Source organism: Scyliorhinus canicula, chromosome 16 (genome assembly GCF_902713615.1).
Source record: "Scyliorhinus canicula chromosome 16, sScyCan1.1, whole genome shotgun sequence".
NCBI classification, from domain to species: Eukaryota; Metazoa; Chordata; class Chondrichthyes; order Carcharhiniformes; family Scyliorhinidae; genus Scyliorhinus; species Scyliorhinus canicula.
In genome coordinates this window covers 70,197,692-70,222,774 of record NC_052161.1, presented here as the reverse complement: position 1 = coordinate 70,222,774, position 25,083 = coordinate 70,197,692, and the positions used below count along the sequence as shown (strand labels likewise).

Below are 25,083 nucleotides of genomic sequence, written 5' to 3'. Positions count from 1 at the left end.
TCCAAAATTCCCTGGATTTTGGAGAGGTCCCGGAAGATTGGAAAACTATTAATGTAATTCCTCTATTCCTGAGAGAAAGCAGGCAGAACGTAGGAAACACTAGGCGAGTTAGTCTAAAATCTTTCAGTGGGAAAATGCATAATTAAGCTCCAATGAGGCAGAGCCAGCATAGTTTGGTGAGAGGGAAATCATGTTTGAAATAATTATTTACAGTTCTTTGAGGATGTAATATGCAGGGTGGATAAAGGGGAACCAGTTGATGTATTCATAGAATCATAGACTTTACAGCGCAGAAGGAGGCCATTTGGCCCGTCAAAGTCTGCACCGACCCTTGGAAAGAGCACCCTACCTAAGGCGACACCTCCACCCTCCCCGTAACCCAGTAACCCCACCTAAATTTTTTTGGACACTCGGGGCAATTTAGTATGGCCAATCCACCCAACTTGCACGTCTTTTGACTGTGGGAGGAAACCGGAGTACTCGGAAACCCACACAGGCACGTGTTTTTGGATTTCCAAAAAGCAAAAGGCCTCTACACAAAATAAGAGCTCATGGTGTTGTGGGGCTGGTGGAGAATTGCCTAATTAACAGAAAGTAGAGTTGGGTCATTTTAAGATTGGCAAAAGATAACCAGTGGACTGTCACAGGGATCAGTGCTGGAGCCTCAATTACTTGTGATTTGAGGTAATGACTTGGATGAAGGGCCAAACTGTATTCTGGCCATTTTCTTTAACAAATATTATCAAACAAATGAAGTTGTGAGGAGGATAGAAAGATGCTGCAAAGGGACAGTGATAGGCCAAAAGAGTGGTCAAAAAGTGGGCGGATGGACTACAATGTGGGAAAACGTGAGGTTGTCCACTTTGGTGGGAGGAATAGAAAAACAGAATATTATTTATATGGAGAGAGACTGCAGAATTCTGTGGCAGAGGGATTGGAGAGTCTTTGTACATGTGTCATGAGGTTGGCATGCAGATACTACAAGTAATTGGGAAAGAAAATGGAATGCCAGTCTTTATTTCAAGGGGGATGGAGTACAAATACAGGAAAGTCTTGCTCCGGCTGTACAGGGTGTTGGTGGGGTTCTAGCTGGAATACTATGTACAGTTTTGGTCACCATATTTAAGGAAGGATAAACTTGCGTTGGAAGCAGCTCAGAGAATATTCACTCAGGCTAATTCTCGTGACAAAGGGGTTGACTTATAAGGGAAAAACCCAAAGGAAAAAGATTCCATAAGGAAAAGTCCAAAGATGTGCAGGTTAGTGGACTGACCATGATATAATTGCTGCTCCGGTTAGGTGGGGTTGCAGGGATAGGGTGGGGCAGGGATAGGGTGGGGCAGGGATAGGGTGGGGCAGGGATAGGGTGGGGCAGGGATAGGGTGGGGCAGGGATAGGGTGGGGCAGTGGGCCTAAGTAGGAAGCTCTTTCAGAGGGTCGGTGCAGAGTAGTTGGACGAAATGGCCTCTGCCCTTTTGGTTGGACCTGTAGTCATTAGTGTTTGGAAGGATGAGAATTGATCTTATTGAAACGTATTAGATTCTGAGGGAGCTGGACAGGACAAATATTAGGAGGATGGTTCCCCCCATGCGGGGATCTAGGACTAGGCGGCACAGTTTAACAATAATAGGTCTTCCATTTAGAGCAGGGATGAGGAGGAATTTCCTCTCAGAGGGGCCTTAGTCTTTGGAATTCTCCTCCACAGTCAGCAGCTGGACTATTGACTGTAGTCAAGGCTCAGTTAGACAGATTTTTGATTGACAAGGGAGTCGAGAGTTTTGGGGGTCAGTCTGGTAGGTAGAGTTAGGGCCACAATCAGATCGGCCATGATCTTATTGAATTGCAGAGCAAGCTCAAATGGCTGAATGACCTACTCCTATTTGTTATGATCTAGTGCATATGGGGGTTGAATCTCTTCTTGTGAATGAACAAGGCAACCAAATGACGCTGCATTTTAAACCAGTTTAATATTTCAAATCATGACATGCACTCAACAATTAAGTGGCAGGGTGGTTAGCACTGCTGCCTCACAGCACCAGGGACCTGAGTTCGATTTTGACCTTGGGTGACTGTCCTGTGTCTGCATGGGTTTCCTCCGGGTACTCCACCCACAGTCCAAAGATGTGGAGGTTAGGTGAATTGGCCGTGATAAAATTGCCCCTTAGTGTCCAAGGTTAATTGCAGTTGCAGGGTTAGGGGGATAGAGTGGGAGAGTGGGCCAGGGTGGGGTGTTTTTTCAGAGGGTTGGTGTAGACTCCGTGGGCCGAATGACCTCCTTCTGTACCTTAGGAATTCAATGATTCATTATGCTACCTATGTTGGAGAGTAAATTAAAGATATTTTAAAAGTAAAATATGCATTTGCCAATGGTGAAGGAGTAGAAAAGGGGACAGAACAATGATTAAGGTGCAAGTCATAGCCAAATGTCAAAGACACTGGAATGTTTGTTGTTACCTGATTCTATTCTGCATTGTGTCTCAGCAACACTGCTGCTTTGGCATTTATCCCACAGTTTACAACCTGAATTGTATCTCATAGATTTGTTCCTTAAAGAACGTCTGCTACAGTGTAAATTGGAGTGATCTTTTTAGAGCTGGAATATTCCATTTAGAAAAATATTTTTTCAAGATATTAGGATAGTTTCTAATGTGTGAGATATTTTCTGTTGCATACTTTCTTTTATGCAGGTCGCCAGAAACAATATCTGGCCTTTTACTGGAACGTGGGGAAAAGGTCATCGAGATTTTTATTGCTGGAACTGTCTCTGAAAGTCACAGTGCACCCTCCCCCCCCCCCCAATGCTAATGAACCTGTCAACACTGAACCTATCAGAAGAGACTTGTATTTTTCTGCCCCGCCCACCGCAAGATTGCCAGGGGTGGACGCGGACCATGTGAAGGTCCATTGACATCAGGAGGGAATTTCCAGGCGCCGGACTGGCACGGCCGGAGAATCCTGCCCAGAGATATATAGGCTAGATAGTGGGCAGCACGGTAGCACAAGTGATTAGCACTGTGGCTTCATAGCGCCAGGGTCCCAGGTTCTATTCCTGTGCGGAGTCTGCACGTTCTCCCCGTGTCTGCGTGGGTTTCCTCCGGGTGCTCCGGTTTCCTCCCACCGGACGTGCAGGTTAGGTGGATTGGCCATGATAGATTGTTCTTAGTGACCAAAAAAGGTTAGGAGAGGTTATTGGGTTACAGGGATAGGGTGGAAGTGAGGGCTCAAGTGGGTGGGTGCAGACTCGATGAGCCGAATGGCCTCCTTCTGCACTGTATGTTCTATATTCTATGTTCTTGATTAATAAGGGGATCAGGGGTTATGGGGAGAAGGCAGGAGAATGGGGATATGGCAGAGCAGACCCGATGGGCCGAATGGCCTAATTCTTCTCCTGTATCTTGTGGTCTTATAGGTACCAATTGCCCAACTTTGGAGGCTGTATCTGAATGGGGCTTGATAACTGAGTACTCACAATCACTGCAATCAATGTCCCTTTACACCCACGACTGTACTGAATTCACATTCAGCAAAAATGCATTCTTTATTTAACGTCAGCCGGTTTAACTCATTTGGTTGAACCGGTTTGACTCGATTGGTTGGACACTGGTTCGTGGTGCAAAGCGAAGGCCAACAACGCGGGTTCAATTCCTGTACTGGCTGAGGTTATACATGAAGGCCCAGCCTTCTCAACCTTGCCCCTTGTCTGAGGTGTGGTGATCCTCGGGTTAAATCACCTCCAGAAGTCAGCTCTCCCTCTCAAAGGGGAAAGCAGCCTATGGTCATCTAGGACTATGGTTAGTTTACCTTTGGATCCCCACAAACAGGTGAATGGGAACGTGAGGGGCATTGCTGGGAGGGGGGGGGGGGCAGCCGTGGTGTCGAAGGTAAGGGCTGGAGAGTGGCTTTCAGCGACTCCTCTCTCCCCCCCCTCCCCCCAATGATTGGACACTCATTGCCTCTCAATAAGGGACTCCCTCAATGAGGCCACAGCCAAACCCGACTGTCATAATATACACACCAGTATATGATAGTGCATAGACACACACTGACTGACACACTGAAAGACCAATCAACACACAGAACACAGCAACCAATCACCAGATAGGGCACAGTCACAATAAAGCCATAGGGCACTAGTTTTCCCGCTCATTCGGGATGCAGCCTCTGAGTCAGACAGAGCCCGCAGTCAATAGCACGAACATCTACCATGTGCTAGCAGTATAGGCTGGTCAGGTTAGCCATAGATCTTCAGTCAACCTAACATAGTGTCAACCCACAGTGCAAGTATGTTTAACAGCTCATAGTTAAATATAATAGTGTTGTACTTCTACAAGTGTTGGTAGCCTGTCTCTCTCACTGCTCTAGTAAACGCAGTCCCCACAGACCCAGCATACCCAACACATCACCAAGAAGGTTTCCTTCAGGAGGCACAAGAGAGTTGTGCAGCTTCCATTTAATCTCTGACCCACCACAAAGTTCTGGTGGACTCAGGGAAAATTGACGTTGAGTGTTTCGTTAATGAGTCATTCTGCTGCAAGCGGACAATTTGCGCACCTCAGCCCTTTCCTGCTTCCAACTGAATGGCAGATGTATCCCACTGTCGGCAGACTGACGTGCAGCTTCTCATTATATAGAGAGCCCAGCCAATGTGTTTCTCACCACAATGAGCTGGAATAAATACCGCCCATATAACTGCTGATATACACCAAGCATCATTCAGATTGGATTTGTTTATTGTCACGTGTACCGAGGTACAGTGAAAAGTATTTTTCTGTGAGCAGCTCAGCAGATCATTAAGTACATGGGAAGAAAAGGGAATAAAAGAAAATACATAATAGGGCAACACAACATATGCAATGTAACTACATAAGCACTGGCATCGGATGAAGCATACAGGGTGTAGTGTTAATGAGGTCAGCCCATAAGTGGGTCATTTAGGAGTCTGGTGACAGTGGGGAAGAAGTTGTTTTTGAGTTTGTGCGTGTTCTCAGATTTCTGTATCTCCTGCCCGATGGAAGAAGTTGGAAGAGTGAGTAAGCCGGGTGGGAGGGATCTTTGATTATGCTGTCCGCTTTCCCCAGGCAGCGGGAGGTGTAGATGGAGTCAATGGATGGGAGGCAGGTTTGTGTGATGGACTGGGTGGTGTTCACGACTCTCTGAAGTTTCTTGCGGTCCTGGGCCGAGCAGTTGCCATACCAGGCTGTGATGCAGCCCGATAGGATGCTTTCTATGGTGCATCTGTAAATGTTGGTAAGGGTTAATGTGGACATGCCGAATTCCCTTAGTTTCCTGAGGAAGTATAGGCGCTGTTGTGCTTTCTTGGTGATAGTGTCGACATGAGTGGACCTGGACAGATTTTTGGTGATGTGCACCCCTAGGAATTTGAAACTGCTAACCAACTCCACCTCTGCCCTGTTGATGTTGACAGGGGTGTGTACAGTACTTTGCTTCCTGAAGTCAATGACCAGCTCTTTCGTTTTGCTGGCATTGAGAGAGAGATTGTTGTCGCTACACCACTCCACTAGGTTCTCTATTTCCCTCCTGTATTCTGACTCGTCGTTATTCAAGATCCGGCCCACTATGGTCGAAAAGATTGGCTTTCCTGCTTAGAATGTTGACATATACTTATGTTAAAATAATAACCTTTATTATTGCCACAAATAGGCTTACATTAACATTGCAATAAAGTTACTGTGAAAAGCCCCTAGTCGCCACATTCCCGCACACTGAGGGTACACTGAGGGAGAATTCAGAATGTGCAATTCAACAACAGCACGTATTTTGGGACTTGTGGAATGAAACCAGAGCACTCGGAGGAAACCCACGCACACACAGGGAGAACGTGCAGACTCCGCACAGACAATGACCCAAGTGGGAATTGAACCTGGGTCCCTGGCGCTGTGAAGCAACAGTGCTAACCATTGTGCTACGGTGCCGCCAATATTAAGCTTCATTCGCATAGTCTTGCCAGTTGCACTGTCTGACAAGAGCTTACGTGATCACATGGCAACAGTGGTGTATCACACAAATGGTTGGGTGACCAGATTTTCCTCTGTTCCATTAATATTATAGATATGCCTTACAATCAGGAGTTTTATCTAGTTACATGTTCATGTGTTGTAGAGCCCCATGGGCTGCTGAGCACCAATGCTGCAGTTCTAAAGGGAGAAGGAGGGTGGTAGAGGCTATTTGGGACTTTGAGAAGAACCGGGGTAAGTCACGTCAGCAATGATATATTGCCGTGCTGACTACATCAGTGAAGAACGCTCAAAGTGGTTTGCCAAGTACCTTGCCTGTGACTGCAAAACCCTTTCAATTCAGTGCAAAATCTCCAATGAGACTGGGTAAAACGCAGTTGAACAATTATGTTGTGACATGCCATTCTTGCAGACTTGACATGTGAGCACCAGTTAGGCAAGTGCATAACTGGGAATACAGTTTCATGTAAATGCAAGATAACATTCGAAACAGCAGGTCCATCCATGATACAAGTGGCTATTTAAAAAGCAGAAGTGAATATAAACCTGGCACTGTCAAGCTTTCACTACAGATGTGGATCTTTTTCCTCTGGGACACTGAGCAACAGAAGAATAAAAAGAATGATATAATACTTAACATATTTATACAAGAAGCTCAATTCCTTCTGAGATAAGGGCCTTGTATTTCATGCTGACACTCGTAGGGAGACTGGCTTGGCGAGAAATATAGGAAGCTTCTTCAATATAGAATATATCCTAACACAATTCACAGATGTAAACAGAGTGGATGCCAAGTTATGCAGGGAGACTTTAGAGGGGTGACCAAAAGCTTGTTCAAAAAGATCTATTTTGAAGTTCTTAAATGCAAAGGAGTTGAAAATGATGAGAATAGATCTCTAGAGAGCACAGCAAATCTCACTGTAAAAAAAAACACACAAAGGGGGAATGAAGAGATGGGGTTTGTTCAAAAGGCCCATTTCCATGAAGTGGGTACAGGAACGTGAAGTATGATTGGAGGATTTGCAGAAATCGAATGGGCTGGGACCATGAAGGATTTGGCATTGGAGCCAATGCATTTTTGGGCTTTTATTAAAAAAAATGTATTCACAGGCGGGTGTTGTTGCTGAAAAGGTCGGCACTTATTGGCCACCTGGAATTTCCCTTGACGAGGTGGTGGTGGATTGCTTTCTTGACAATTGAGTGGCTTGCTGGGTCATTTCAGAAGGCAGTTCGGAGTCGCATATAGGCCAGACGTGGGAACATAGGATTTTGGAACAGGAATAGGCCTGCTCTGGCATTGAATAAAATCACGGTTGTTCTGGTTGCATCTGTGAGTCCGTGGCACGAGATGCCAGTGTCACCTTTGTAGATGGGCACAGGGGCATGGCTCTGATATTTAAAAGCTGCTCCTACAACACAGATTGGAGTTAGAAAATGTCAGATTATATACTAATCTGGCATTCCCCCCTTACTCAATTTAGCATGGCCAATCCACCACATCTTTGGATGTGGGGGTGAGAACCACACAGACGCGGAGGGAACACCGTGAAGCAGCAGTGCTAACCACTGTGCCACAGTGCTGACCTGACTTCAAAAGTACTGTATTGGTTGTAAAGTCTGCATCGAAGTCCAGGTGGCATGAAAAGTGCTGTAAAATTAGAGTTCGGCCGTTCAGAAACACTTCTTCACTCAAAATGGTCCTGGAAATCTGGAACTCTCTACCCTAAAAAGCGTCAGAAGCTGGCGATCATTAATAATTTCAAAGCTGAGATTATAGGTTTCTTTAGGGAAGGCTATTATAACGACAGATTCAATGTGGGTTGGTAAAGTTAAGATCAGCAATAATCTCATTGAATGGCAGACCAGGGTGGAGTGGCTGGGTGACACTCCTGTTTTTGTGTTTCTCTAAATTAATCTATTATCCAGAGTCCTTTTTGATATAATACTGTTCCATTTGCTGTTTTTCAGAATGGGCTGAATGCTCTCCACCTTGCATCGAAGGAAGGCCACATCGGGGTTGTTTCTGAACTGATCCAGCTAGGTGCTAATGTGGACGCAGCAACCAAGGTAAGGATGTGACCTCGTGCTTAGTCAGTAACGCCGTCTGCCTTCTAAGAAGGGATAGATCTCCAGTTTGCACCAATGATCACAATCTTAGCCATGCCATTAGGCAGGAAGCTAGGAAGGCATCATGCTGGACTTCTCCTGAGCGCTTCCCAATGGCCATGTGAGACGTAGCGACCTGGGATCAAGTCATCAACCTCCCCTCTTGTTTATTTACAATGCATGGCATGGAGACTATGGGAACAGACTGGCAAAGTGCACATGGCTTGGGGGAAGTGGGTTAAAAGAGAGATAAAATGACAACCTCTGAGGTTTATAAGTAAAGAAAACAGTGAGGATATGGGAGAGAAGTACAGAAGTCATTGTTGTGTCTCTGGAACAGGCCTATCTTAGATAACGTTTGAGTGATGGTGTGTTAAGATGTTCTCTTTAGCTGTTGCTGCGTGCCCATCATTTGGACTTTCAAAAAATTAATTTACGGGATGTGGGTGTCGCTGTCCAGGCCAGCTTTTATTGCCCATCCCTAGATGCCCTTGAGAAGTTGGTGGTGAGCTGCTGCCTTTAACCGCTGTGGTCCCTGTGGTATAGGTGCACCCGCAGTGCTCTTAGGGAAGAAATTCCAGAATTTGACCCAGCGACAGTGTAGGAACGGCGATATATTTTGGTAAAGTGAGGAAAAAACTTGCCTATCTGACTCAATTTAGTTCAGTGTTGGCACTCATTGCTGAGTCAGAAGGTTGTATGTTCAAGCGCACCAAGCATAAAATCTAGATTTGCACTTTAGAGCAGTACTGAAGAAGTGCTGAACTGTCTGAGGTGCCGTCCTTGATGAGATGTTCAACTGAGGCCCCTTCGGCTTATTCCAGTGGCTCAGGTGGATATGTATTGCAGTGTTTGAAGAGGAATTTGCAGACATGTATGCTGACAATACCTCGCTCTACCTCTCCAACCCTCTCATGTTGTCAGACTGTTGTCACACATCCAGTCGTGCTGCAGTACTTGATTGTCATGGTTACCTACACAACAGGAACTGTGCTTCAAAAGTGCTCCACTGTTTGTGGTGTGCCTGGGTCATCCTGGCTACAAAATATAACATTACATTAAGGCAAAGTGGGGCAATGTGCGGCCCGGGGATCACATGTGGCCCTTGTGGGTTCTGACTGGGGCCCATGAGACATTTTGTTGACCGTTGCCCATGCACAGGGTTGTGACACTCCGCTGGTTTCCATCGGGTAGCTTTTTTCCCACCAGTATAACTGAAGTGATTCGCACGTAAAGCAAGTGCAAGTGAAGTGAGGTGCGTGCTGATTGTACACAACATTGACTGTGAGAGCCGATTGTCCAATCAAGCGTAAACATTTCATCCATTTTTACCACTTGAAGTTGATGACAGTTCTATTAATATATAAATGATTAAGCATTTTCTATAACTTGTTCTGAAATATTTGACATATATTAAATGTATTCAACCTTATTTAAGGGTCACAGTTAGAGAACAAACCCGATTTCAAACTTGCAGCCCATTCACTAACCTAGCTTGCCCATCGCTGCAGCAAGACAGTTTGTTCCCCTAGCATAGAGATTCTGCCAGCTGTCATTGAAGTTTGATTCTCAAAGGTAATCGTTGTCAGGATCTGACAGTAGAGATACTGTGTGACCAGGGTAACAGTAAGTAACATGTGGGAGTAAGGCTTGCTGCAGAAGGACACTGCAAACCAAGGCAGTGCATGTAAATAGCTGGCATTACATGCGGAAAGTGCAGAGCTGAGTGGGAAAGCAAAATCATTGCACTATAAATGACCAGGGCAGCACCTGGGGGCTGAGTCAATACAGGGAGAGGCTGAGGCTGCGACTGACTCCAGTTTCCTCACACTCCATCCCCTATCCTGCACATCTGGCCAGCCAGTAAGGCCCAAGGGGTACACAAGCTACCTGTTACACACGCACAAAAAATACACGGAGGTGCACCGGTTTATCAATTGAGAATAAACATCATTGTTCACAATAATGGAAGCCGCTTTCTTTGCCCCATGTTTTCAAATCAGCATTCTCTTGATCTAGTGATGAATCTCCTTCAAATTCTCTCACGTTACCTATCTTTAACTATTTTTTAAAATATGAATTTAGAATACCCAATTCATTTTTTCCAATTAAGGGGCAATTTAGCGTGGCCAATCCACCTACCCTGCACATCTTTGGGATGTGGGGGCGAAACGCAAGCAAACACAGAGAGAATGTGCAAACTCCACATGGAGAGTGACCCAGAGCCGGGATCAAACCTGGGACCTCGGCGCCTCGAAGCAGCAGTGCTAACCACTGCACCACCGTACTGCCCACCTATCTTTAACTCTTTAGTCATTTTCCTCTCCCTGTTATTCATTTCCATTTCTCTTCACTCATTATTCTTCTCTCCTTTCTTTTTCCCCTCTTCTTCATCTCACTCTTCACTCTTTTCTCCCTAGCATTCTCCCTTTCAATTTACAGGCTAAGAAAACTTGAAGCAGTTCATCAACGTAGGAACAACAAAAACAAAAAAAATCTTTAAAAATAGAAAAACATCTCAAAGAGGCTGAATCCAATAAAATGGTCCTTGAGCCAATGAAGCTGATAATGGGAGGGGTGACAAACAGTTTGATTAAATCAAGCTTTTAAGGAATGCAAATGGAGATGAGGGAGGTGGGTAGGGTTCAAGGGTTTAGAACCTAGACTGCTCATGTCACAGCTGCCAGTGGTGGATGAAGTGAGAGAGAACACATGAGAAACCAGAGTTGGAGGGAAAATGTTTTTTGAGCAGAATGGAAGGGGAAAGAGGTGAAAGCGCATAGTTGGGAGGGTGACTAGAGGGAGAAGTGTGCCAATGAAATGTATTTTATACTTAAGGAAAATTATTTTAAATTCCATGTGTTGGACGAACCTGGAGCCAGAGGAGGTCAGTGTGGACAAAAGTGAATGGTTTGAACTTGCTGTGAGTTTGGGCATAGGGCGCATAAGCAAGGATTTAATGGTGGGTCTTTATAAAATACTAGTTCAGCCTCAATTAGAGTGTTGAGTCCAATTCCGGGCACCGAACCTTAGTAAGGATGTGAAGGCCTTAGGGGAGGTGTGGAAAAGATGTAAGAGATCGGTTACAGGATCGATGGACTTCAGTTATATAGACAGATTGGAGAAGCTGAGGATGTTCTCAAGGAGAAGGTTTTAAAAAAAATTTAGAGTACCCAATTATTTTTTTCCAATTAAGGGGCAATTTACCGTGGCCAATCCACCTACCCTGCACATCTTTGGGTTGTGGGGGTGAAACCCACGCAGACACAGGGAGAATGTGCAAACTCCTCACGAACATTGACCCAGGGCCGGGATTCGAACCCGGGTCCTCAGCGCCGTAGGCAGCAATGCTAACCACTGTGCCACCGTGCTGCCCGCTCAAGGAGAAGGTTGATTGGAGATTTGATAGAGGTGTCTAAAATCATGAGGGGTCGAGACAGAGCAGAAAGGGAGAATCTGTTCCTGTTGGCAGGAGATGTCTCGAACCAGATGACACTGATTTAAAGTGACTGGTGAAAGAAGCAATGGCAATGTGAGGTGTGATTCTTCTCCAGTGTGTGGTTGAGATTTTACAATGCACTGCCAGAGAGTGTTCGGACACATCATGGTTTGTGAAAGGGAATTGGATTAGCACCTGAAAAGGAAAGTATTGCAGGGATACGAGGTAAGTGTAAGTACGAGGCGGGGTGGGACTAGCTCCATCTGTGCTGTAACCACTCATTTGGAGGTGCTGAGCTTTAGAGAAGAAGGGGAAATATCCCTTCCAAGCTAGGATATTTTAATACTTCCCTCTGTCAAAGACATGGAGGTTAGCGATGGTGGCGTTGCCAACCTCCAACTCAATGGGACTCGCCTCCAAGCCATCCATGAGGTGAAGGCAAAGACATCCGCCCCTGCACCCGTCCGAAGTTCCGGCAAGTCCGTTGAGCGTGTGGCAAAAGCGTGATTGGAGAGATCCTAGCATGGAATTGTGAGAGAAATGGGCAAGGATTTGAGAGGCAAGGAGAGGAAAGGACCGCCAGGGTTCTGGATGCTTTTTTGTCAAGGATAATGGTGAATGGGTAGAGGGTTTAGGACTGGAGGAGGGCGTGACCATTTACAGTGTCAGCTAACATTGTGGTGGGTGGGGGCCGGAAGTTACTTTGAGTGGTCAGCAGTTTAGTGGGGATGAGATCAAGGGGAGGGTCTTACGGCTGTGATGAGTTTGGGAAAGATGGAAGGGAAGCTAAAGAGTGACAAGTGTTCTGTATCTTGTGTTTAGGATTAGTGATGTTTTACTGCCATTGTATAGGGAGTCAGAGTCACACCTGGAGTATTGTGCGCAGTTTTGGTGTCCTTATCTGAGCAAAGATGATCTTGTTATGGAGAGAGCGCAGCGAAGGTTTACCAGGCTGATTCCTGGGATGGTGGGACAGTCATATGAGGAGAGACTATGTCGGTTAAGGTTATATTAATTGGAGTTTAGAAGAGTGAGAGGGGATCTTGTAGTCACTCACAAAATTCTAACAGGATTAGACAGGGTCGATTCAGAAAGAATGTTCCTGATGGTGAGGCGGTCCTGAACTAGGGGGTCATAGTTTGAGGATAAGCGGTAAACCTTTTAGGACTGAGGTGAGGAGATATTTATTTATCCAGAGAGTGATGAATCTGTGGAATTCACTACCACAGAAAGTAGTTGAGGCCAAAATGTTGTGTAATTTCAAGAAGTAATTAGATATAGCTGTTGGGGCTGAAGGGATCAAGGGATATGGGGGAAGGTGTTATCAGGGTTTTGAACTTGATGATCAGCCATGATCATAATGAATGGTGGAGCAGGCTCGAAGGGCTGAATGGCCTCTTCCAGCTTTTATTTTCTATGTATGTTTCTATGTATTAGACAGGGGTTGTTGTCCTATCACCCAGTACGCTCTTCTCAAACAGGACATCTAACTCCCGCAGTATTTTGGAGTTTGCTACAGTGGGAGTGAGTGAGTCAAGGCTGCTGAAAGGTGTGGGTTTATTGGGTACCACTCAGACCTATGGCTAAGTAATTGGAAATTGGTGGAGAAATGTATGAAGGACCTAAATTTTTAGAATAATGGCTGATTGATTGATTGATTTATTTATTGTCACATGTACAGATTTACAGTGAAAAGTATTTTTCTGCAGCCAAGGGAACGTACACAGTGCGTACATAGTAGACAAAAAGAATAATTGACAGAGTACATTGACAAATAGTACATGACAGATAGTGATTGGTTACAGTGCAGAACAAGGGGCCAAACAAAGCAAATACATGAGCAAGAGCAGCATCGGGTGTCGAGAATGGTGTTCTTACAGGGAACAGATCAGTCCGAGGGAGAATCGTTGAGGAGTCTAGAACCTGTGGGGAAGAAGCTGTTCCTATGTCTGGTTGTGTGGGTCTGCAGACTAAAATTCCTCACACTCCGCACACTCAACTTGCACAGGTACATGTGCCATCGTGGTATACTGTGATGTGTTAATTTGAGTGAGGGAGGACGAGAGTGATAGAATCATAGAATTTACAGTGCAGAAGGAGGCCATTAGGCCCATCAAATCTGTACTAGACCCTGAAAGAGCTTCCTACTTAAGCCCACGTATCCACCCTATCCCCGTAACCTAGTTACCCCACCTAACCTTTGGACACTAAGGGGCAAGTTAATTTAGCGTGGTCACTCCATCTAATCTGCACACCTTTGGACTGTGGGAGGAAACCGGAGTACTCGGAAGAAACCCATGCAGAGACAGGGAGAAAGTGCAAACTGCACACAAACAGTCAACCGAGGCCAGAATTGAACCCGGGTCCCTGGCGCTCTGAGGCAGCAGTGCTAACCCTTGCGCCACCGTTGGGTTCCAAGACACATTTTTCACTCCACCACAAAACATGTAGTTTTGTTTTTATTTTTAGAAGAGATATAATCAGCTGCCAGAGGTCAAAATGTTGGGATCAGTTTCAGTTTATACCGAATGAAATACTCGATTCTCCATCTGTGTCCTCACATTTCTTTCTCACACAACAGCTGTCATTTCTATCTGCTCATTTACAGTTTTGCTTCACTATTCAAAGAGCAAATCTTTGATTGTATTTGGTTTCTAAGGATGAAAATGTTTCAATCTTATGGTTTAAAAATGTTACAAATATATTAAAAATATCCCACTTCTGGGACTTGCACACAAAATCTAGGCCGACACTCCAGCACAGTACTGAGCGTGTGCTGCAGCGTTGGCTGAGCCACCTTTCAAATGAGACGTTAAACTGAGGGCCTAACCTGCCCTCTGAGGTAGTGCTAGAAGATGCCATAATGGCATTGTGGCACAGTGGCTATCCCTGCTGCCTCACAGCACCAGGGACCTGGGTTCAATTCTGGCCTTGGGTGACTGTGTAGAGTGGACATGTTCTCCCCTGTGTCTGCGTGGGTTTCCTCCGGGTGGGCCGGTTTCCTCCCACAGTCCTAAAATGTGCAAGTTAGGTGGATTGGCCATGCTAAATATCCCCTTGGTGTCCAAAGGTGTGCAGGTTAGGTAGATTGGCCATGCTAAATTTTCCCTTGGTGTCCAAAGGTGTGCAGGTTAGGTAGATTGGCCATGCTAAATTTCCCCTTGGTGTCCAAAGATTAGGTGGGGTTACAGGGATAGGGCAGGGAGTGGGCTTGGGTAGGATGCTTTTTCAATGGGTCGGTGCAGACCTGATGGGCCGAATGGCTTCCTTCTGCACTATTGGGATTCTATGAATTCTATTCAGAAAATAACAAGGGGATGTCCTGTCTCGCCAAAATTTATTGTTCTGTCAGTATTGCCAAAACAGATTATCCGATCACGTTCGCGGGAGTTTGTTGAGCACAAATTGGCTGACTGCACTTCGGAAGTACTTCAATGGCAGGAGATTGCTTTGGAACACGCGGAGCATGTGAATGGTGCTACATAAATGCAAGTTTTATTGGAAAACGTAAAGGAGATTTGTCATTTAGTTTAGCATCTGAAAATGGGGAGGTGATTTTGGTCAGTGAAGACATTTGACCTGTGTTGGAAGAAGTATGAGGTAAATTAACAGCTACATTCCTGCTTGTCATTGAAGTGAATCTACATGCTTGCTGGGACTGTGAGCTGCAGCAGGGATTGAGTTGATCAGCATAACGCCTTCTGTAGGGATTACAGTAGAAGAAGCACCAAGGGACCAGGAGCACATCACTCTGCCTTCCATTCCTTTCAGGGGTTAGTCCATCAGTGTAATTGGCTGTGAGGAACACCACAGCCAAACTTCAATCTCAACGCCCGCTGAAACCTTTCCTTACTATTAGAGGGATTGCAGCAAAGGTTCACCAGACTGATCCCTGGGATTGTGCATTGTTCTATGAGGAGAGATTGTGGAGATTGGGCCTGTGTTCTCTATAGTTTAGAAGAATGAAAGGAGACTTGATTGAAACATACAGAATTCTTTCACGGCTTGATAGGGTGTTTCCCCCAGCTTGGGGGGGGGGGGCTGTAGGACCAGGTGACATAGTCTCAGATAAAAGGTAAACCACTTAGGACTAAGGTGGATGGCGTATCTTTGGACTTCCCTAACCCAGAGAGCTGCAGAGGCTCAGTTATTGAGTATGTTCAAGATAGAGATAAATAGATTCCTAGCTATTGAAGATATCAAGGGATATGTGCATAGTGCAGGAAAATAGAGACAGAAGATCAGCCATGATCTAATTGAATGTCAGAGCAGACTCGAGGGGCTGAATGGCCCTTTCCTGCTCCTATGTTCCTATTTCCCTTTCCAAGGTACCCAGGGTATTTGACACTGTGAATATTGTCTTGGCAAACTGCAAGCCTATCTGAGCTGTCCATTCAGAATTAACCTGCACCTCAATGAAGGGTAGACCATCAGAATGGCAGCAGTGATGGCTTTCCATCAAATTACATCTGAGGCAGGTCAGACTGTGTTTTTGCTTAACAAATACAAGCTCCACATAGAATAGATTTTACAGCGGTGGCCGGGTGGCGCAGTGGGTGGTTAGCACTGCTGCCTCACAGGAATGGGTGGCACGGTGGCGCAGTGATTAGCACTGCTGCCTCACAGCACTGAGGACCCAGGTCCGATCCTGGTCTTCGGTCACTGTCCGTGAGGAGTTTGCCCATTCTCCCCGTGTCTGCGTGAGTCTCGCCCCAACAACCCAAAGATGGGCAGGGTAGGTGGATTGGCCAAGTTAAATTGGCCCTTAATCGGAAAAAAAATGAATTGAGTACTTTAAATTTATTTTTTAAAAAACTAGACTTTACAGTTCGGTGGCAGCAATAGGTATTGCAAAACGAGTAGGCCATTCAGCCCCTCAAGCCTATTCTGCATTCAGTTAATCATGGATAATCTTCATGTGAACTCCATTTCCCCTTCTTAACTCCACAACTCTTGATATCTTTACCTAATGAAAATCGAGCGACATCAGATTGAAAAGCTCGAATTGACTGACACCTTTTAGACTGAGATCGTTGGATTTTATTAAGTAATAGAATCAAGTGATGTGACTGTAAGGCAGATAAAGCTAGTTACAATTTTGGTTGACCAATATGCGACTGAACGATAGAACATGTTTAAGAGGTTCAGTGGTCTACTGCTGTTCCCAATGTTGCTGTACAATCTGATAGTACTGAAGTTAATAATCCTCCCGGGTTCAATTCCAGCCTCAGGTGACTGTGTGGAGTTTGCACTTTCTCCCCGTACCTGTGTGGGTTTACTCTGGGTGCTCCAGTTTCCTCCCACAGTCCAAAGATGTGCAGGTTAGGTGGATTGGCCATGATAAATTGCCCCTTTGTTATGGGCCAGGGTTTAGAGAGCCCCAAAATGTATCACAGAATTCACCCGACTCACAACTTTTAATAGATTGTGGTATGGGAAACACACTGCCCACTCTACAGGTGTGGTACTGCAGAAATGGACAAGTATTTTTTAAAGCAAAACAATGTTTATTCTATGAATTAACCTTTTTAAAACATACAGTGAACATCTTAGCAACCATTAAGTCAAATACCACCCCCAAAGGATACAACACTGAGTAATCCTTAAGCTGTCCTCTTAACATCCATAAGACTTAAAAAAAGAACTTTTAACAGAAGCACATCAGGTTAAAGTCACTACTGAGAGCAGTTATTAGTTTTAATTCACCAAAGGATCAATTTACAGTTTTTAGATTACAGAGAGAGAGACTAATACCCCTTCTGGCTGTGACTGCAGCTATCCAGCTCTGAAAATGAAACTAAAACACACCCTGCAGCAAACAGCCTAAAACAAAAGTAAAAAGCTTACAGACATCACTGCAGTAGTAAACACCCATTTCTGAAAGGCACTCTCACTACAGATATTTATATACATACCCATTTATAAACACCCATTTCTTAAAGGCACTTTCACATGACTCCTTAGTGTCCAAAAAAGGGTTAGGTGGGGTTAATGGGTTACGGGGACAGGGTGGAAGTATGGGCTTAATTAGGGTGCTCTTTCCAAGGGACGCTACATACTTGATGGACTGAATGGCCTCCTTCTGCACTGTAAATTCTATGCTTCTATGACAACAGGACTGCCATTGAAAATGTGTACAGCTCTGGAGTATCTTATTCCTGTGTAATCCAGTGCTTCAATAAATCTGGTCACCGACTGCTGTGACGCAGCTGTGAGAACCTTCCCAGGTGGCTGACCACCTGCCCACTTGGGTGACTCAGCCGTCCTCTTCGTGTTTGTGTTCTGACGGCAATGAGTCATCATTACTGCCCAGTTGTTTGTGAAGCATGCTGATAAACCTGTGCTTTTAAATTCATCAAAGAGTTGGCACGAACCTCAAATAAACTCATTTGCAAAGAAACAAAATAAAATGTAGCAACTGAGTGTGCCTGAACCATGGCTTTTATTGGAAGAATGTTGTGTTTGAATCATCTGAAACTGGCCTCTTGTAAACCCTCAGTGTTTATTTTGGGAGCATTAAACTTAACCTCCTGAAACTTCTTCCAATGTGTGTGTGCATGACTTTCATGCGATTGAACAAATCCTGTCCTTTAACTAAACTGTATTAACCCTGCAATTCACTCCTCCATGCCTTGCGGGGTGGCGGAGGGGGGACGGCAACCACGCATGCGCGGGTTGGCGCCGGCCAACCTGCGCATGCGTGGGTGACGTAATTTAAGAGCCGCTGGCCGCGTCATTTACGCGGCGTCACTTTGACGCGGGCGTCAAGGCCCGGCGCGCATAATTGACGCGGCGCCGCTCCTAGCCCCCTGAGGGGTGGGAGAATAGGGGGCGAGGAGTGGCCTCCGACGCCGGAGTGAAACACTCCGGTTTTCACTCCGGCGTCAGCACTTTGTCTCCCTTTGGGAGAATTGCGCCCCAGATACCTGCCTTTGGCCCATATCCCTTAATATCTTTGCTTAACAAAAATCTATCTCGGATTTAAATTTAACAACTGTTCTAGCTTCAACTGCTGTTTGTGGGAGAGAGTTTCAAAGCCCTACCACTCTTTCAGTGAAGAGGTTCTTCCTAACATCTCTCCTGAATAGCCTGGCCTTGATTTTTAGACTATGGCCCCTAGTTTTAAAATCCCCAACCAGCGGAAATAGCTTAACTACCCTGTCTTTCCCTGTTAATGTCTTAAACACTTTGATCAGATCACCCCTTAACTCTCTAAATTCTGGTGAAAACAGGCCTAATCTGTGTAATCTCTCCTTGTAATTTAACCCCTATACTCAAGCTATCATTTTTGTAAACCTACGTGTGGTGGTATGAATGTGAGCACTGCCATTGGTGCAAGAGCATGGGTTTCCCATTGCCTCTGGCTGATCATGTGCCTCTTGTCCGATTGTTTGGGACTAGTCATGTGACTGCTCACCAATTGGTCGAGAGGCAAGTAGACCCCGCCTCTGAGGCGGGGTATAAGTACCCAGAGTTCCCGGCGGTCGGCCTTTCTCTGTAGTCGACCACCGGGCTAACAACTAGCTGATTAAAGCCACAGTTTGGATCTTCATCGTGTCTCGAGTCCAATTGATGGTACATCACTACATTGCACTCCCTCCAAAGCCAAAATATCCTTCCAATGGTGTGGTGTCCAGAACTGCTCACAGTGACTCCAAGTGGGGTCTAACCAGGGTTTTGTACAGCTGCATCATAACCTCAGTGTCTTTATATTCCAATGCTCTATTGGAATAGAATGTGGATCTATGTTGTGTTCCTCACAGTCAGTCACACTGATAGACTAACTCACAAGTGTCTCGAGTCCAATTGATGGTTCATCAATTTAATCAGCTAGAATTTTGGAATGGAGCTAAGCATCAAGCCTGACTGCCTCCGCACCAGCCCGCATGCTGCAAATGAGTCTGCAATCTTTAAACACTGGCAGGCGTGTTTTAACAGTTACCTGACAACTGCAGCCGGCAATCCCACCAAGGAGCAGAAACTCCACATCCTCCACTCGTGCGTGGGCACAGCGATCTACTCAATGATTGAGGACAAAAGCGATTATGATGCAGCCATGGCGATTCTCAAAGGACACTTTCTCCAGCCGGTCAACGAAGTATACGCACGGCATCTCCTGACGACTAGACAACAGTTCCCTGGTGAGTCACTCGACGATTTTTACCAGGCCCTCACAGCTCTAGGGAGAACGTGCGTATGTCTCCAGGTTTCGGCGACTGAGCACATGGAACTTTTAATTAGAGACGCTTACGTTGCTGGCATGCAGTTCCCTTCTATCCACCAACGATTGCTGGAAAAGAACACCCTCAGCCTAGCTGAGGCACAGAACCTGGAGGTTGCTGACCTGAACGCCCGCGCAGCAACCCCCCGGACTTCATGGCACGCGCCACCCCATCCTCCGTGGACCCCGACCCCCCCCCCCCCACCCCCAAAGCCTGCGCTTCGGGTCACTCCGACAAACAAGCGGGTCCCCGTTGCTATTTTTGTGGCCTCTCCAAGCACCCCCACCCATTCTGCCCGGCCCCCTCCGCTCTGCGGGAAGAAGGGCCACTATGCGGTGGTCTGCCAGACCAAGTTGGTCGCTGCTGTTCCGCGCAGCGACCGCGGATCGTTCCCCCCCCCCCCCCGGCCCCCTTAGGGCCCAGCGCCGCGCACCAAACTCTTCGGCCCGCGTCCTGGCCCCCGCAACAGCCCCACGGTCACCCCGACCCTCGCTCCCAGCTGCCCCGATCGGCGTGCAGACGCCGCTGACACTGTCCCCAGCTGCCATGAGGTTCCCACGGGTGCCGCCATCTTGGGCCCCGGACGCCATGTGCGACCCATGGGTGCCTCCATCTTGGGGCCCCGGCTCCACGTGCGGGTCCTGGGCGCCGCCATCTTGGGACCCCGACTCCACGTGCAGGTCCTGGGCACCGCCATCTTGGGCCAACACGGAAGGCCCTGCCAGCGATTACTCTGCCACCGAGGAGGATCTGGAACTCTCGCCATGACTTGCTTCCATCACACTCGACCAGTCGCGACCCCGCACGCTCGCCAAGACTACGACAACGATCCAGCTCAACGGACACAAAACGAGATGCCTACTGGACTCCGGAAGCACGGAACGTTTTGTCCACCCCGACACGGTAAGACGCTGTGCGCTCCCCATCCATAAGATTGAATTGGCCTCGGGTTCGCACTCCGTCCAAATCACCGGGTGCTGCATAGCGGACCTCACGGTCCAGGGGAAGGTTTTCACAAACTTCAAACTCCTCATCCTCCCCCGTCTATGCGCTCCGGCTCTCTTGGGACTGGATTTCCAGTGCAACCTGCAGAGCTTGACCTTCCAATTCGGCGGTCCTATTCCCCCCTTTACTGTTTGCAGCCTCGCGTCCCTCAAAGTGGACCCCCCTTCCTTGTTTGCTAATCTCACCCCAGATTGTAAACCTGTCACCACTAGGAGCAGATGATACAGTGCCCAGGACCAGACCTTCATCGGGTCCGAGGTCCAGAGGCTCCTTAAGGAAGGAGTTATCGAGGCCAGCAACAGTCCCTGGCGAGCCCAAGTGCTGGTAGTTCGGACTGGGGAGAAAAACCGGATGGTCATTGATTACAGTCAGACCATCAACAGGTTTACGCAGCTGGACGTGTACCCTCTCCCCCGTATTTCCGACCTGGTTAACAGGATCGCGAAATACAAAGTCTTTTCCACAGTGGACCTTAAGTCCGCCTACCACCAGCTCCCCATCCGCGCGAGTGACCTAAAGTACACCGTGTTTGAGGCAGATGGGTGCCTCTACCACTTCCTCACGTTCCATTCGGTGTCACAAATGGAATCTCGGTCTTCCAACTGGAGATGGACCGAATGGTCGACAAGCACGGTTTACGGGCCACCTTCCCGTATCTCGATAACGTCACCACCTGCGGCCAGCAGGACCACGACATCAACCTCCAAAAATTCCTCCAAACCGCAAAACTCCTTAATTTAACTTACAATAAGGATAAGTGCGTGTTTAGCACCGACCGTCTAGCCATCCTTGGCTACGTAGTGCGTAACGGAGTGATAGGCCCCGATCCCGAACGCATGCGCCCCCTGATGGAACACCCTCTCCCCAACTCCCTCAAACCCCTCAAACGTTGCCTGAGTTTCTTCTCATATTACGCCCAGTGGGTCCCCAACTACGCTGACAAAGCCCGCCCCTCATCCAGTCCACCTCCTTTCCCCTGTCGATGGAGGCCCGCCAGGTCTTTAGCCGCATCAAAGCGTATATCGCAAAGGCCGCGATGCGTGCTATCGACGAGTCCCTCCCATTCCAGGTCGAGAGCGACGCGTCTGACGTAGCTCTGGTGGCCACCCTGAACCAAGCGGGCAGACCCATGGCCTTCTTCTCACGTACCCTCCACGCTTCCGAAATCCGCCACTCCTCGGTGGAAAAGGAGGCACAGGCCATAGTCGGAGCTGTGCGATATTGGAGGCACTATCTGGCCGGCAGGAGGTTTACCCTCCTCACAGACGAATGGTCAGTAGCTTTCATGTTCGATAATGCACAGAGGGGCAAGATCAAGAACGTCAAGATCTTGCGGTGGGGAATCGAGTTGTCCACGTACAACTACGATATCTGGTATCGTCCTGGGAATCTCAACGAGCCTCCCGATGCCCTATCCCGCGGTTTCTGCGCTAGTGCGCAGATCGACCGCCTCCGCTCCCTCCACACAGACCTCTGCCATCCAGGGGTCACCCGTTATTACCATTTTATTAAGACCCGCAACCTGCCCTTCTTCGTTGAGGAGGTCAGGACCGTCACCAGGGACTGCCACGTCTGCACCGAGTGCAAACCGCACTTCTACCGCCCCGAACGAGCGCATCTGATCAAGGCATCCCGCCCCTTTGAACGTCTCAGTATAGACTTCAAGGGTCCCCTCCCCTCCAACAACCGTAACACATATTTCTTGAGTGTTATCGATGAATACTCCCGCTTCCCTTTCACCATTCCCTGTCCCGACATGACCACAACAACCGTCATAGAGGCCCTCCTATCCATCTTCTCCCTGTTCGGTTACCCCGCGTACATCCACAGCGACTGGGGGTCCTCCTTTATGAGTGACGAATTGCGTCAATTCCTGCTCAGCAGGGGCATAGCCTCTAGCAGGACGACCAGTTATAACCCCCGGGGTAACGGTCAGGTCGAGCGGGAGAATGGCACCATTTGGACGTCCATCCTGCTGGCCCTACGGTCCAGAGATCTCCCTATCCCCCGTTGGCAAGAGGTCATCCCCGACACCCTGCATTCAGTCCGGTCTCTCCTCTGTACTACCACTAATCAAACACCTCATGAACGTCTTCTTGTTTTCCCCAGGAAGTCGTCCTCAGGATCCCCTCTCCCGACCTGGCTGGCCACCACCGGGCCCATCTTGCTCCGGAAGCATGTGTGGGTGCACAAGTCCGACCAGTTGGTTGAGCGAGTCCAGTTACTCCACGCCAACTCACAGTATGCGTACGTGGAGTATCCCGACGGTCGGCAGGATACGGTCTCGCTCCGGGACCTGGCACCCGCCGGCGTGCGGCCTTCTCCCCCTACATCAACACCTCCCCCCCCCCGCCCCCACGACCCAGCGCACATGCCCCCTCTCCCCCCAATTACAGCGTCTCCACCACCGGCCCGGGGTACGGAGACACATCTATGACCGACGCTCCCGGAGGCAAGGACGACCATCAGCCCGACGTCACCAGCTCCACTGCGACGGTCCACCAGAACACCACGGGCACCCGACAGGCTGATCGTGTCCATCTGATGCGACCATGGGACATTTTTTTGGACTTTGTTGTTATTCTGTTGCACCTTAAGTTAGTAGTAGTAGTATTGTTTTTTGTTGCCACGAGCCAGTGGGCAGCCCACCTTTCTCGATTTGCGCTGCTCATGCCACCAGTCCTCGGACCTCCCCCCCCTCCACTTACACACACACCCCCCCCACCTTCTTTCTCCACAAGGGGTGAATGTGATGGTATGAATGTGAGCACTGCCATTGGTGCAAGAGCTTGGGTTTCCCATTGGCTCTGGCTTGTCATGTGCCTCTCGTCCGATTGGCTGGGACTAGTCATGTGACTGCTCACCAATTGGTCGAGAGGCAAGTAGACCCTGCCTCCGAGGCGGGGTATAAGTACCCAGAGTTCCCGGCGATCGGCCTTTCTCTGTAGTCAACCACCGGGCTAACAACAAGCTGATTAAAACCACAGTTTGGATCTTCATCGTGTCTCGAGTCCAATTGATGGTACATCACTACGTTGCACTCCCTCCAAAGCCAAAATATCCTTCCAATGGTGTGGTGTCCAGAACTGCTCACAGTGACTCCAAGTGGGGTCTAACCAGGGTTTTGTACAGCTGCATCATAACCTCAGTGTCTTTATATTCCAATGCTCTATTGGAATAGAATGTGGATCTATGTTGTGTTCCTCACAGTCAGTCACACTGATAGACTAACCCACAAGTCTCTTTGGACTGTACCTAACTTCTTTCTATTTAGAAAGTACTCTGCTCTATCCACACTTGCTTACATTGAATTCCATTTGCCACAAATTTGCCAATTCACCTAGTCTGTCAATATCTCCTTGAAATTTTATGCTATCATCTAGGCTGTCTATAATGCCAGCTGGCTTTGTATCATCCGCAAATTTGGATTTATGACTTTGTGTGCCCTAGTCCAAGTCATTCATGAATAATGTGACTGATTGAGGCCCCAACATAGATCGCTGTGGTACACCATTAGTCACCTCCTCTCAATTAGGAGTATTTACCCATGATCCCCACTCTCTGTCAGCTGCCACTCAATCAATTTCCTAACAATATCAATACTTTGCCCTCAATTCTGAGGGCTTCCACCTTAGTTAACAGTCTCTTGTGTGGGACTTTATCACATGCCTTCTGGAAGTCCATATGAATGACATCCATAGATATTTCCCAGTCCATTACCTGAGTCACCTCTTCAGAAAATTCAGTAAGATCATTCGGGCATGACCTTCCCTTCACAAATCCATGCTGGCTCCCTGATTGACCAAAATAGTTCAGCTAACTATCCCTCAGAAACTCCAGCAATTTCCCTACCACAAATGTTCGGATAGCTAGTCTGTAATTTCCTGGTTTCCCGCTTTCATCCTTCTTAAAAAATGGAGTGACATGAGCAATTTCCCAGTCCAGAGGGACAACTCCTGCATCTAGGAAACTCTGAAAGGTTATAGTTAGAGCATCTAAAATATGCTCCCCTACATCTTTTAACACCCTTGGGTGGAAACAGTCTGGTCCTGGTTATTTGTCACTCTCTGGTTCCCTTCTTGACCTCTATTGACTGTTAATTTTTGAGGGGACTTCTGGCAAGTTATCCGCCTTTTCAATTGTAAATACTGAGGTTCAACATGTCTGTCATTTCCCCATTATTACTGACAATATCTCCACTTTCAGCTTTTAGTGGGCCTACATTGCTCTTCACCACCCGCTTTCCCTTCATCTAACTCTAAAATTTCTTCTTATTGATTTTGATGTCCCTTTCAAATTTCCTTTCATAATCCCTTTTAGTAGCCCACATAAACAG

General features: G+C 47.4%; 1 protein-coding gene across 42 annotated transcripts in view; it reads left to right on the top strand.

Annotated features, from left to right (window-relative positions):
- ank3b (ankyrin 3b) overlaps positions 1-25,083 on the top strand; it is an 888,954-nt gene that overhangs the window by 597,814 nt on the left and 266,057 nt on the right. For all 42 annotated transcript variants that reach the window (XM_038773874.1, XM_038773871.1, XM_038773899.1 and 39 more), the window contains exon 3: positions 7,944-8,042. In XM_038773874.1, the coding sequence (XP_038629802.1) occupies positions 7,944-8,042 (99 nt within the window). The remainder of the gene's footprint in view (positions 1-7,943; positions 8,043-25,083) is intronic.